The 13,955-nt window shown below is 41.6% G+C and overlaps 2 protein-coding genes across 7 annotated transcripts in view; one reads left to right on the top strand and one right to left on the bottom strand.

The window, feature by feature from the left end:
- The window catches only part of slc38a10 (solute carrier family 38 member 10), a 26,647-nt gene extending 14,382 nt beyond the window's left edge, over positions 1-12,265 (top strand). For 2 of the 6 annotated variants that reach the window (XM_007559293.2, XM_016675021.1), the window contains 10 exons: positions 322-504; positions 1,396-1,507; positions 3,005-3,111; positions 4,532-4,685; positions 6,418-6,561; positions 6,640-7,056; positions 7,144-7,260; positions 8,775-8,795; positions 9,762-9,902; positions 10,393-11,627. In XM_007559293.2, the coding sequence (XP_007559355.1) occupies positions 322-504; positions 1,396-1,507; positions 3,005-3,111; positions 4,532-4,685; positions 6,418-6,561; positions 6,640-7,056; positions 7,144-7,260; positions 8,775-8,795; positions 9,762-9,902; positions 10,393-11,627 (2,631 nt within the window). Of the gene's footprint in view, positions 1-321; positions 505-1,395; positions 1,508-3,004; positions 3,112-4,531; positions 4,686-6,417; positions 6,562-6,639; positions 7,057-7,143; positions 7,261-8,774; positions 8,796-9,761; positions 9,903-10,392 lie in introns of all 6 variants that reach the window. The other 4 variants (XM_016675030.1, XM_007559285.2, XM_016675024.1 and 1 more) reach the window with 4 other exon arrangements.
- ndufaf8 (NADH:ubiquinone oxidoreductase complex assembly factor 8) lies at positions 12,148-13,955 on the bottom strand. Its single transcript, XM_007559328.2, has 3 exons — positions 13,668-13,955; positions 12,491-12,601; positions 12,148-12,401 (listed from the first exon to the last, which is right to left on the bottom strand). The coding sequence occupies exons 1-3, from the start codon at positions 13,746-13,748 to the stop codon at positions 12,381-12,383; spliced, it is 213 nt and encodes a 70-aa protein (XP_007559390.1). The 5' UTR covers positions 13,749-13,955; the 3' UTR covers positions 12,148-12,380.

Raw genomic sequence — 13,955 nt, 5'->3', positions numbered from 1 at the left:
ATGTGAAGCTCACAAAAGGGGATCTTACATAATACTTTCAAAGATGTGACTTGCCATTTTTTTGGAGGGGTTGTCCTGAAAAGTCACTAAATATAGCAAAAGGTTCCTAAGGTGTCTATTGTTAATCTATTGGGAGGGTTTGTCAGTCAACTCTCTCAGAGGGGACAGTAGCTGATTTTCAGACATTTGTATTGTCCATCCAAATTATTGATGCACCCCAAGTAACACCTTTGAAACGTTCAGACATGAAAAAAAACAAAAAACTACATTATTTTGTCCCACCCTCCTCAACACTACATCCTTTGTTTTCCTCTCCACCAGGTGGGCTTCTTCGGCTACGTCAGCTTCACAGAGAACATCGCTGGCAATGTGCTCATGAACTTTCCATCCAACCTGGTGACAGAAATGATCCGGGTGGGCTTCATGATGTCTGTGGCCGTTGGATTCCCCATGATGATCCTGCCCTGCCGCCAGGCCATCAACACCATGCTGTTTGAGCAGCAGGTAGGGTTAGAAAGCGTTTTCACTCACCATCAGAAGGCTGTTTGGGGGCGTCATCCATTTACAGACAGTTGAGTTGAAGTTTCCTTCAGAAAGTATTCACACCCTTGTGTTTTCTTTCTTTTTACACCTTATTAGTTACAACCACATATTTCAGTGTATTTTATTGGAGAAATATAGAATGCAACACAACTGCAAACCCACTGAGAAAACACAAAACGAGAGGAAATATAAGAATTGTAAGTTTCTAGATGTCCAGAGCTGGTTAAAAACTGGCATCAAGTAGTGTTGACTCAGGGAAGCCCCATACAAACGCAGGCCAGGCTTCAATTTAGCAACTATGTTCTTGTCTGTGTTTGTCTATTACATCACATTCCAATAAAATATGTTAAAGCCCGTGGGTGTGAAGTGTATAAAAGTTGTTATGAATACTTTGGAGAAGCGCTTATGGAACGTTAATGATAAACTTGAGGTGTCCCGATACAATTTTTTCTCTTCTGATATGATACAGATATTACAGCTTCGGGTATTGGCCGATACTGATATTGACCCGATGCCATATCAGCACAGATGGATACTTTATTACTTATTTTATAGTGTGATGTTAGCAAAGACTTGATCAAGTGATATTAAGACTAAATGCTGGAATAGTGCTTCCAACAGTGTGCTTATGTAGGAGATTTTAGATGCAGGCCGATATAATCCCATACCTTTTTTTTGGGCTGATTTCAGACCGATTTCTAATATCAGATGGGGACAACCCTGCAATAGACTTCTTTCATTTACTCTCAAGACACAAAAATCACCTTCAGTTTTGTAGATTTTTAGTTTAGTTACCCTGAGTGGTTCATTAATTTTTTTTTCTCCAATCTGACTTCTGGTTCCGTCTGACAGCAGAAAGATGGGACATTTGCTGCCGGAGGTTACATGCCCCCTCTGCGCTTCAAGATGATCACCCTCTGCATTGTTTTTGGCACCATGCTGGGAGGCATTCTCATCCCTAATGGTACATCCTGTGTGTGTGTGTGGCATTGACTGAAGGGTTTAAAACTACGTGTGTGTGTGTGTATGTGTGTATTTTTGTGGACGTCTTTAAGGTGCATGTGTTCCTTTCTGTGGGCGGGGTAGCTGGGGAGCTTTACGATGTGTGTGAATGTGACTTTACGAGTCAGTGACTGTCACACTCTAACACAGTCTTTAAATCAGGGGCCCAACTTTTATCTCCTTTTAGATAGGCTGACGGTTAGATAGGGCTGTTATTCTCCCCAGCTCTCTCTCTTTCTCTCTCTCACACACACATATAAAATCACACAAAGACAAGTTCACATACACACCAGTACTGGCTCTCTGTCAGCTTCTTTAGGTTGCTTTACCGCTCACAAACAACTCCAAAATGGTAGAGATGAAAAGGTTGGAAGGTTAGCGTTACTTTCCACTTCATTTCATCGTTTTTAGTTAATCGCTGTTTGTTAAAAGTCTGATTGGTTACACATCCATGTGGACATACACACAAGGGTGTGGGGTGTGTTTGTGTATCTAATCAGACTAATAGACTGAGGAGAAATGCAGCGAGGATCCCGGGTAGAATGGACTCTAAACCTGAGCAGAACAATCTGTTGTCCGTCCCCTAAATGGAGGGGTTCCTGGGGCCCCTTGGCCAGCGCGGAGCTCCTTGGTGGCAGAGCCTGGACTCCTGGGCCGCTGCGCCCTGCCAACAGTAGTAGCAGCCATTAATGATGGCAGACACAAGGTTAAATCTACAGAGGATATAGTTTAGCATAAAGTGCTGGACAGAACACTCAGTGAAGCTTTAGTCATGTTTTCAAAATTAAACACGGGAATTTGAAATGGACCATTTCATTCACCATTGTATGATTTTTATTACTTTGATAGAACTCTTTTTTTTTTTTTTTACCTATTCTGTAGATTTTTACTAGACTTTAAGCTTCCTGCTAAGAATTCTCTCATTGTTTTGATGGTTTCTTGGTAAATTTAGGCCACACTTGAAAATTGACTTAGTGATATGGAAGCTCATTTTCACCTGAAAAAAAAAAGTCCAACATAAATTTGACTGTCATAATTATGAAATCCACTCTGTTTCTATAAGAAGGCCTGCTTCTATGGAAGCCCATATCTCATAATCATTACTTTGAATCTCAAAATTATGACTTAGGAAATCAAAATTACGGCTGAATCTCAAAATTGTGACTTTAAAAGTTGAAATTATGACATTGTATCTCATAATTGACTTTGAGAGCCAGTTTTCAAAAGATGTAAAATTATAACTTTGTATCTCATTATTATGACTGAAAGTTGAAATTATGACTTTTTATATCATAATTATGACTCTGAAAGTTGTAATTAAGACTGAATCTCATAATTGTGACTTTAAAAGTTGAAATTCCAACTTTCTGTTGGGCTTTTCTTTTTTTTCTGCCATGGTGGAAATGGCCTCCCGTATCCTGGTGAACTGCTGCTCATCTCTGTGTTTGTCTCTTGACAGTGGAGACCATCCTGGGTCTGACCGGTGCCACCATGGGCAGCCTCATATGCTTCATATGTCCCGCTCTCATCTACAGGAAGATTCAGAAGAATGGCTTCATTTCTCAGGTTTTTCCTTCTTTGAAAGTTTATTCATCCTGTTGAACTTTGTCATGTTTCATCATAACACCACCACAAACTTTAAAGTTGTTCTGCTGAGATTTTAGGCGGTAAACCAACTATTGAAACTCTAAACTTTTAGTCATGACACACTAAATATCTACTACAGGTGATTTGTTGTTATTTATAAATAACCAGCATTTTTTGTTCTCTTTTTAGATTTTTAAATTAAAGAAAAATCTTTATCAAAACTTCCAACATGATAATAATAAATGTACTTTTAAAAATTATTACTGACACATAGTGTCCTTCTGTTGTGGAAGTTCAGTGCAACTGTTACGCGGAGATCGCATAAAAATACAACAAAATCAACATTTGCTAATAAAATTTCAAGGTATTTGGAGCCATTGTGGAAGGTCCAAAGAGCCACTCGCAGCTTGCAGGCTTCTGGTAAAGATCAAAAATTCACATTTGTTCTCATTTGACCAGAGCAGCGTTTTCCACGTGTTTGGAAGCTAAGAGAACATCTAATGACTTCCTGTCATAAGAAGCTGATTTCCTCTCACCTCTCTCACATAAACATCAGATTTGTAGATCTGGTGTTTCTGGTGCGTGATAGATGCTACGTTCATAGAACAAATGCGACTTGTATCCAACTTTTTATCAACAGTCTAAATGGCCCAATTTCAGTCTTTTCACCCCTTCAAAAATCTAATTTGTGCAGCTTCCATATGTGAGACTAATTCTGATACGTATCTGATTGTTTAAAAAGTGTGGTCAGCCACAGCGTTGCATGAAATCAGATTTTTACGTTGTTGACGTGAGACGTGCGTCATAATTCTGCACCAGAAGAAGCCAGGCCAGACATAAACAATTGCTGAAAAAAATCTGAATCATGAAATTGTGACTTCAGTCTGTTCCACTGAAGTGCCTCCACACTTGGCTCTGACTCCACCTCCAAACAGACTTCTCAACAGAACCTGCAGTCCGTGCTCCACAAAAGGCTGCTGTTATTAGTTGTTCTTTCTTTTTATTAGCTTCCCTCATGTTGTTTTGATCTGGTGACAGTCCTGTAAGCTCCCACTGCTTTAAAACCCAGCCATAAACATCAGCGTCCCTTATTACTTAAACAGCGCGCTGCTGTGTGACATCTGCCACCGCCTTCTGTGCATTCAGGTCGCTTTGGGGTTGTGACATCCAGTTTAATGAACCACCACCCATGCAAAAAAAAAAAAAAGAAAAGAAAGAAATCAGAAATCAACATCAAGACCTGCTGTGTGAATGTAGCTCAATAGTTATCTTGTTGCCTGATGGTGAATCTCTACAGAGTCAAATAGTGGCTAAATGTGAAACACTTTGAAGAGGGCTAAATACTTTTGGTAAGCAGTGTGTGTGTGTGTGTGTGTGTGTGTGTGTGTGTGTCCTGTAGCTGGTCCTCTGCGTTGGCCTGGGAATCCTCCTGATCAGCACCTTCACCACACTCTCCGTCTCCACCAGCAGCCCCAGCTACAAAGTCCCGGCTCCTCCTCCCCCGGCACCCAACAGGAACATGGCGCCTCCACCAAACCTCCCCGACCCGCACGGTAAAGATCACGACTTCCTCTAATGGCTGCCAGACACTTAGCCACTTGATGGACTGTAAATGAAAGTGGTTTTCTAATGAGCCGTGGAAACATTTACCTCAGCGGGCCGGAGCCGGAGCCGGGCCGGGGCCGTCTGCTGAGTGTGAGATTGGCCAGCACCACGGCATGTCATTATTTTCTGTAAAACACACCAGCAACAGAAAGGAGATGCTTGTTTCTTGTTTTGCTTTCAAATTCCAAAGGCTTGTGCAGCAGACTAAATGAGCTTTGTAGAGAAAAAATGAACCAGAGGCAAAGAGCTATTGAGATTAAAACAAAAGCACAGAACAGCCACAGAAGAATGCTATTTTTTTTCTATTTCCCTGAGAAGAAAAGAGACAGACAGGGTGACTGGTAGTCAGACAGGCAGGCAGGGTGAGGAGATAACCTCTTGATAATATCTGAAAGAAGCGCTCAGTGCTTGACATTGATGAAGCGGGATTGATGCCCTTCAAACTCCAGCAATTTCTCTCAGCCCCTCTGCCTCTGTTCATTTCTCCTACCAGCCCCCAACCCCTTAAAACACACCATGTTCAGCCTCCTCTACCCTCATACCTCCTGTGGCAGCTAGAAAATGACTGCAGGCTTGACCTGTATGAAGCAAATGGATGCTGTGGGCTCAGAGGGAGATGAAGCAAACCAATGAGACCCGGAGAACATTGTTTTTATCTGGGTTTGCTGTTTTGGGGTAACACAGGAGTAAGAAGAGTCGTAAACTTCACAGTTCCTCATTATTTAAAAAAAATACAATAAAGGCAAAAACATATTTTCCCTATTTATTTCCTCTAATTTGTTTATTTTCTGTTTATTGTAGGGTGTCAGCGCATCCTCAAAAAGTCTTAAGATTAAATTAATATATCTAAAATAAAGATAATTATTTAGTCTCATATGTAGGTATGTATGGTAGTTTATTTTTCTGGTGGGACTTTTCTGTCAGTCAAAAGTTTGAGTCGCACGCAGACATCTTTCTTACGTTCTGTGACTCCAGGAGGTTGAGGCTACCGCTAACTAGCTGCTAAACCCTTGCTAGCTTTTTTCCTAAGTGCCAGTTGGTTAGACGAGTCGACGTCCGTCACGTTCTGTGCAAAAAAATCTTTGCACTATATAAAAGTAACGCAGTTTTCTTTTGTACATTTGTATCGTGATACAGGTCTTTAATTTAATTCTTAAAAGTCTTAAAATTGAGTTGGTAAAACCTGCAGAAGCTTCGTGTTTCCTCCTGGAGCAAACAGTCCACCTGTTTTCTGTTAGTTTTAAATCGTCTTCACTCTTTTTACTCTGAGGCGTCAGATATGTTGTTTTTGCATTTGCTGCCACCTAGTGGATCTTTTGAAATCAGCAGTTTTAAAACTAAAATACAGATGCGTCTTTATAAATTGTATGATCAAAAAACGTATTTGTATTTTACATAAATTAATTACACTCAGAGTGTGTACATTCTTATGATGATTATGACTGTCACTTAACCCCAAAATTAAAATTTAACACAAGACCAATAATAAGTTAGACACAGGGTCATTTACAAGCCACCAACAAAAGTGTTCTGGAAGCAAGCTTATTGGTGAAAAGTTGAGTAGAAGGAAAAAGTAGCTTGATTTTCAACACAAATTAACACAAACTATATTAGTGCATGTTGAGTCTCTGTAACATACTGCAGGTGTTTGAGTTGATAAAGTTTTTCTTGTCCTCACAGATGCTGCTGCGGTCAAAAAACCAGTAGAAATAGAGAAGCCTGTTCTTCCAGAAGGGGATGCTGTGCGACCCGAGCACCCGCAGATCAAAGGGCCCTTGGAGAGGAAGGAGGAGGAAGTGGTGCAGCTGGACCGCCCCGAGGCCGGTAAGTAAGCTTAAGCAAACTGTGAAACGGAGTGGATCCGGAGCCATTTACGACCTCTGTCTGTTCGCTCTGCCGCAGTTGTGCCGGAGGGGGAAGCCCACCGCCATGAACCGCCCATCCCTCAGGACGAAGTGAGGGTCAACTCCAGGAAGGACAAACCAGAGCTGGAAGAGAAGAAGCAAGCTGAAGAAGGGCTCAAAGCAGAGCCACAAAGGGATGAGCCGAAGCCCGACCTGAAGAAAGACGACAGGAAAGAACAAAACGCTGAAGAGGCCGCTGGAAGGAAGGAAGAGGGGGAGGCGGGTGGTCCGGTGGAGTCCAATGAGGTGCTGAAGAAGCCGGTCAGAGAGGTGGGCAAGAAGGACTCTGCTGCACTGAAGGAGGTGGAAAAACCTGCCAAAGATGCTGCCAACGACATTGCAGCTGTAGCAGCCAATCAGGCAGCAGGAACACCAACCAAAGAAGCTGCCAAACAACCCAATGCTGCAGAAAAGGGTAAAGATTTAACAACTAGCAATATAGGGAATATGCAGCAATTCCCTTTTGTATGTTTTGTCCAACTTCTATGAAATTTCTGAACAGCTCCAGATGCTGAAGGAGAGCGTCACCCTGTGGCAGACGCTGGCGCAGCCGCAGACGCTGGCGCAGACGCTGGCGCAGCCGCAGACAGCAAAGACACAGCAGACGAGAAGATGGACGGTAGGTTCAGCCTAATTTACTGAACATGAAGTCAGAAAAAGTGAGATGTGGAGAAAAATAACGTGACAGAAGCAGCAGTAGGATACCAGAACCCAACTGGTCTAACCTCTGTTTTACTGGGGATGAAGCCTGTCGCAATAAGCAATTAAGTAATGAATCGATTAATCACATTAACTAAAATGAACTTCACTTGTGATTTCTTAATATTTTTTAAAGTGAAATTTTGTTTACAGATACGTCATAATCCATTTTATTTACAGTTTTGGTTTCAAGTGGTTTTTCTTTCCGTTTCATTTTTGATATTTCCAATGTATTCCAGTTCCAGTGTGAAGCGTTCTTTACAAGATCACAGTTATTGGTCTTTGAGAGAGTTGACTGGCAGCATTATTCCATTACCAATATATGACTTGAAAATGGTCTCAACAATATTATCATTTATCACAATAAGAACTGGAGCAATTTCTCGTCCAGCAAAATGTGTTTCGGAGAGCTCTCTACATGTGCCTCTGTCCATTCTGACAGCCTTACAATATGTCATAATAAAACAGTATTTATTTAAAAAAGGTTCAATAAGATGTAGGGAATTAATTTGGTGAAATTTAACTCATTAAAAAGTTAAATACTTAAATATTCACAGCCATTGAACTTTGTCACATTGTGTCACGTTTCAAACTGGTCACATTTTGTCTGTTTATCTTTAGTTGCAGCCGGATGAGTATCTGGGAACAGCACCATTAAAATTCTGCCAGACTTTTAATAATAGAACGTGCTTTGAATTAGTGCCTTGCTTGAAGGCTCATTAACGTGGTCACAGAGGAAGCTGGAATTAAACCCCAAACTTTGTGACTCCCTAAAGCTCTCCCCAAAACGGTGGGTTTGTTTTTGGAAGGAAAACGTTCCAGTTGATTTGAATCCAGTTCCAAGGCATCAGGCGCTCACTCTGAGTCATTTCTGATATTCTAAGGTGGAGTTTGCTGCTCCCTGTATTTAAGTTTATTTCCATGATGGGCTTTTCTTTAGAATTTCCTCAAACATTTTCATCTACCATGGCTGGAGCGATACTTTTCAACATTTACGTAGCTTCCGTCCTCTGAAGCTAACAGGCTAATGATTTAAAATGAATGGAAAACAAAACCTGCAGGATAACTGAAACAATGTGCTGAGATAGTCGACCAGTCCGACGCTGTGATGCTCAGGTTCTGCCTCCCTACCTGTGCTGGTTTCCAGGTATGTTTCTACCCACTGATTTGGACAATCAGAGGAAACCATGTCAGAAACCCGGCCTGGTTCCCAAACAGCTTCCTGGAGTTAAAATCTAACTTTGATTCTTCTCTTCCTCTCTCTTTGCTTGTTGCACCTGAGGTGTTAGACACACTGCGATCTGATTTTATTCCCTGATTCTTGGTGCACTCGGCTGTCTGATGTGACTTGTTCTCTCTTATATTCCGTTTACTTTTCTCCTCCTCTTAACGCCTTTCCTTTGTTTCCTTCTCTCTGGCGGATTCAAATGGCAGTGATAAAAAAGCTGGTTGCAGGTATGGACTCCCTCTTTCCTTCTAGTCTCTGTGTCACAGTCTGTCACCACACTCACTCATCAGCTGATCAGTAATCATTACTTTAACACGCGGCTCATTTTACTAACCGCTGCATTAGTTGACTGATGGTCGTGAACGGAGATGCACCAAGATGGAGATGGTTAAGTTTTCAACTTCCTCTGCCCTGAATGGTGACTGGCTGCTCCAAGGAAAATTTACAATCCTATTTTTAACAGTGATACCAATTTGTTTATTGAACTTTTTATTTTTAATCGGGGTAAAAGTATTGCTGACATAATTCTCTTCCAATGGAAAATCTTAATTACGACACAAAGTGTTGTTATTTTTGTGGTCATGCTTTTTTAATAGACTTTTGTTGGAAAGATGCCTTTGCTGCACCTGAATCTTCATAACTTTCTACTTGATTTTAGTTCCTTTTTTATTATTTTCTTGTCCTGTAAACACTTTTGACTAGATAATTTTGACCCACGTCACACAAAGTTGGACCCCCACCCCGTCTTAGAGCTACGGTAAAGCTCTACGTTCTCCATATAACACACAGATAACTGCTACGTTATTAATGCTAACCCATTAATCATTAATATTAGGTACCACTTTTTTGTTTTCATTCTAAAAGTTCAAATCCTTTTTAACAGCTATTGTTTCTCACACAGTGTGATGTTTCCTTTGAATATAAATATTACCGTTTCTCGTCAGGAAGGCTACAAAACCATGTCCATGTTTTCTAGATTTTGTTGCACTTTGTAGAATCAAACTGCTAAACACTTGACCTGCAGGTGAACAACTGAACCTGGTGCATCTCTGTTAGTGAAGAACAGATCCTCCATCCACCTTCTCCTCTAACGTCTAGTCTAGATTGAGTCCTCTCATTCCTGAGGCTGTGGTCCGTCACTCTGTACTCAGAAGTGTGTCTTGCTTCAGCTGGATGTGTGTGTGTCCGTGCAGAGGGCCAGCTGGACCACGCTGTGCTGCTGCAGGTGATCAAGGAGCAGCAGGAGCAGCAGAAGAGGCTTCTGGACCAGCAGGAGAAGCTGCTGGCCGTCATAGAAGAGCAGCACAAGGAGATCCACCAGAAGCAGCCGGGCGGTACGTACACACACCACACACACATCACTGCTGGTTGGCTGATTTATACATGCAGCTGTGAGTAATATTCCTCTGCATTGGCTACGTTCGTTGACCATATAATTGCAAAACTTAACGTTTTGCTTAATGGAAACACTGCAATTTAAAAAATAACTTGTTTTTCAATCAAAAGTTTTGGTGCTAGAATGAGGGTTGTTCTGTTTTTTTTTTTGTTTTTTTTTTTCCATATCAAAATTGGTTTATTTGGCAAAACTGCAATGGAAACACTTTTTTTGTTTTTTTGCATCACACGAGTCACATGACCAACAACTGAATATTGCCACTGGCACAAAATAAGACGGCAACGTCTTCTGATTGGCTGATAGATTGAATGTTTAGTGCCATGACTTAATTATGAATATATCTCATGTAAATGTTTAAATCCATCACTGCCATGATTTTAAAGACTTATTGACAACAATAATTCATTATTTATTTTTGTGTGTGTAAGGAGCTGCAGATGTTGAGGCAGAGAAGGGAGTCCAGGACGAAGGAGCGGGGAAAGCCAAAGATCCCGGCGTGGGATCAGAACCGAAGGCAGCAGCAGCTGGAGAACAAGATGCTGCTGCTGGGGAGCAGAGAGCAGCTCCAGCTGGGAACGCAGCAGGCGAGGCCGCTAAAGAAGCTGCTGCTGCTTACAAGGAGGACGCCAAAGCTGCACCAGGAGGAGAGTCTCAGCAGCAGCAGAGCGAGCTTGGGGCCCGGGGGGTCCGGCTAGGGAAGAAAAAATCTGCAGAGCCTCAAAATGATCAGGCATCTCAGGTCAAAGACAAAGAAAGAAAACTCGATAAGGAAAAAGAAGCGATGGAAAACCTCAAAAAGGACGCACTGGACAAGGACAAGCTGGACGGACACGGAAATAAAAAGACTGCCATTGAGAACGAGCTGGAAAAGGAAAAACTTCAGAGGGAGATGATAGAGAAGGAAGTCCAAGTACGGCTGGCCAAGGAACTCCTGGAGAAGGAGAGACGGGAAAAACTGCAATTAGAAAGAGAGAGAGCTGAAAAGGAGAGGATAGAGAGAGAGAGAGCTGAAAAGGAGAGGATAGAGAGAGAGAGAGCTGAAAATGAGAGGATAGAGAGAGAGAGAGATGAAAATGAGAGGATAGAGAGAGAAGTGGAGGCACGGGTGGAAAAGGAACGGTTGGAACGAGAGAAGAGAGAGAAGCTGAACAGAGAGCAGGAGCTCGCCGAGAAGGCAAAGCATTCTGAGTACCTCCAGGTAGATGATGAGATCAACGAGAGAGCAAAGAGACAGCAGGAGGCGAAGGAGACTCAGGAGAGGCTGGAGCAGCTGCAGCAGGTTCTAGATCCCAGAAACGCCAAGGGAGACGAGGGCGAAGCTTTGAAAACGGGAGGAAGAGACCTGAAAGAAAAAGCTTCCTCCGAGGATGGCCCCGGAGCCGACGCCGACCCTGGGGCCGAGGAGCGCCTCCAGGGCTCCCATGAGACGGCCAGGGATCAGGGAGAGACGGATCTGAGGCGCAGGAAGAGAGCCCTGGGGCCCGGAGAGGCTGCAGGGCCCCCGGGGGACCCCAGAGGATCCAGAGGGGTCCACGGCCTGGAGCCCCTCCTGGAGCTGGGGGGCCAAGACCTGCATGCTGCCCTGGAGCAGCAGCTGCTGGCTGGGGGAGTGTTGCACTCCAGACAGATTAAACAGGCTGCAGTGGATGATGGAGCAGAATAACACACACACAAAGACACACACACGCACACACACATTCCTCCTCTCCAGCTTTACAGCACAAATCTGTAGAACCTCAGAACGCCGCTGCCTTCATCAGCCTCTGCTACACAGCTGACTCAAAGTCTGCGCTACAGTCTGTAAATATTAACTTATTTTTGTCTCTTATGAACATTCTGGAAAGGTCACTGTGTAAATAGAAATATCTCTATGCAAAATCTGTCATTTCTGATCAAGAATATTCTGTATTTAATGTTAATATTTGTGTGGATGGAACCCGCCTCTAGTTTTCACGCTCAGTTCCTGTTCTGTTAAACCCGGTTGAGTCTCTCCTGTGTACATTGCAGCCTTATGAACAGCACATCAGCTGAACGTAACTCGTTTCCTTGGTGCCTTCCCTTTAATATGCTGCAGAACAGACTAAATGTGCAATTTTTTTCCCACACTTTTTTCTCTTTTCTCCCTTTACCTTCATTTTTCTACACAATAAGAATAAAATGAAGGCGATGAGACGTGCAGTTGGAAATCCTGTCTGTATTTTCTGGTCTCTCCTGTGAAGATCAAAATCATTTTTACAAGCAGATTTTTCTATGTGTAATATTTTGCTTATAAAAATATCCAATAAAAGATTTTCAACATTATTGATTGCTGGTTTGTATAAATATCGACTGAAATGAAATAGTTTGTCTTCCCTATCATAACATCACATCAAAGCTCCACTTGGAAAGTTTTCTCCCACCGATCAGTCCAGATGTGTCATCTGGTTTTCTTCTTGGCCTGGGAAACAAATGGTGAGAAAAGCTACTTATTAACCAATAATTCTAAATCCATTAACACCATTTCCACCATTACGGACTGTAACTTACTGCATTTGTAAAACAGGTCTTTAGTGCCTCAAACTCTTTAGCACACACATCCTTCTTCAGCTCCTGTTTGCCAGTTGTTGTCGCAGCAACACACTTCCCGTAAACGGCTGCCTACAGCAAACGATTAAAAAGAAACAAAGATAAGTCATATTCATTTTTATCAAATTGCAGGGAATATTTAGTTTCACCTCTAAAGTGGAGTGTCCATTTTTATTCACTCCAGTCATCGTGATATTTCTATATGGCTGCGTATTAAGTTAGGGGAAAAAAAGCAAGAGTGAATTTCCACCACAAAAAATAGATCTTGGTGATTTTCTAGAAAACACATGGAAGTTTCTGACAATGAAAAGTAGAAAATTGTAATATTTTCCAGTGAATTTTGACTTGCCGAGCTCAGAAATATCTTCTTTATTTTCAAGAAAATTTCTGGGGGGTTTTTTGGTAGAAAAGTTTTCTCATATATATATATATATATATATATATATATATATACACACACACACACTCGTCTGATATACTGTATGTCTATCAGGTTTCCACATCAAGGAAACTGAAACTTTTGTAATTTCTTATTTACGAAAAAAAAAGAAGAAAGCAATCTTTGTTGGATTGGAATGAAAAGTTTTGGGAACAAATTTTTTTGTCTATTTTCACTGATTTTCATCTGAATCTAGGTCCGCATGCAGGTGCGCTGTATTTACGAATGAGATCCCGAGTGAAGCCAGTTTTATACTAGATTTTATTTAGGCAAATCAGTTTAAAGGAGTTGGATACAAATGCATGCCACACTTTGAAGTTTTGTGCTTTTTTTAATGTAATATTTTCAATTAAGTGCTATTAAATCGCCCCCCTTTTCTAAGTGCACCTTACGACGCCTTTAAAGGGAATTCGTATATTACGACATACATCAAACTTATACATGAATACAAAATGCTTTAAAAAGTGCATATGTTTGATACAAATTTAGTAAATGAGACTACAACCTTCAAATACACACACGTTTTAGTTAATATTTTTGTTAATATTAAAACAGCCCAGAATGCACAGTGGAACAGATATTTAGGAAACAGTGTAACAAACAATGTAAACAAAGAGTACAGTAACCCCGTTCATGTGTTGGGGCATCCTAATGAAGGACAAACATGTCATCAACAAGCCTCATCATGTTGGATCTTACCTCATCTGCACACTGAGCTAACAGCTCAGGGAACCGTCTCAATCTCTCTCGGCTACGACTCCATACATTTGACCCCGACATGCTTTGTCCTTTGTGTTTCACATCAACAACAGCAAAAAAAGAAATTCTGTAGTGCCTATTGGTTTATCAAACTCACGAACAAACCCAAAACCTATTTAAAACAAAGATATCATCCAGTAGATGGTGTATTCATGTCAGCCATGGACAGCGCCATGTTGCAATCTCTGTTACATGAAGGAAAAATAACCGCCTGATAGTCTAAGTCTG

Source organism: Poecilia formosa, unplaced genomic scaffold (assembly GCF_000485575.1).
Source record: "Poecilia formosa unplaced genomic scaffold, Poecilia_formosa-5.1.2 Scaffold4, whole genome shotgun sequence".
Lineage (NCBI taxonomy): Eukaryota > Metazoa > Chordata > Actinopteri > Cyprinodontiformes > Poeciliidae > Poecilia > Poecilia formosa.
This window is presented reverse-complemented; position numbering and strand designations above follow the sequence as displayed.

What these genes read in the sequence shown, in the direction of transcription:
- ndufaf8 (XM_007559328.2), bottom strand. Translation starts at nt 13,748, where the DNA reads ATGTCGGGGTCAAATGTATGGAGTCGTAGCCGAGAGAGATTGAGACGG. An exon ending in TAGCTCAGTGTGCAGATGAG is followed by an intron (nt 12,602 to 13,667) that starts GTAAGATCCAAC and finishes CGTTTGCTGTAG; the next exon opens with GCAGCCGTTTACGGGAAGTG. An exon ending in AGACCTGTTTTACAAATGCA is followed by an intron (nt 12,402 to 12,490) that starts GTAAGTTACAGT and finishes TTTGTTTCCCAG; the next exon opens with GCCAAGAAGAAAACCAGATG.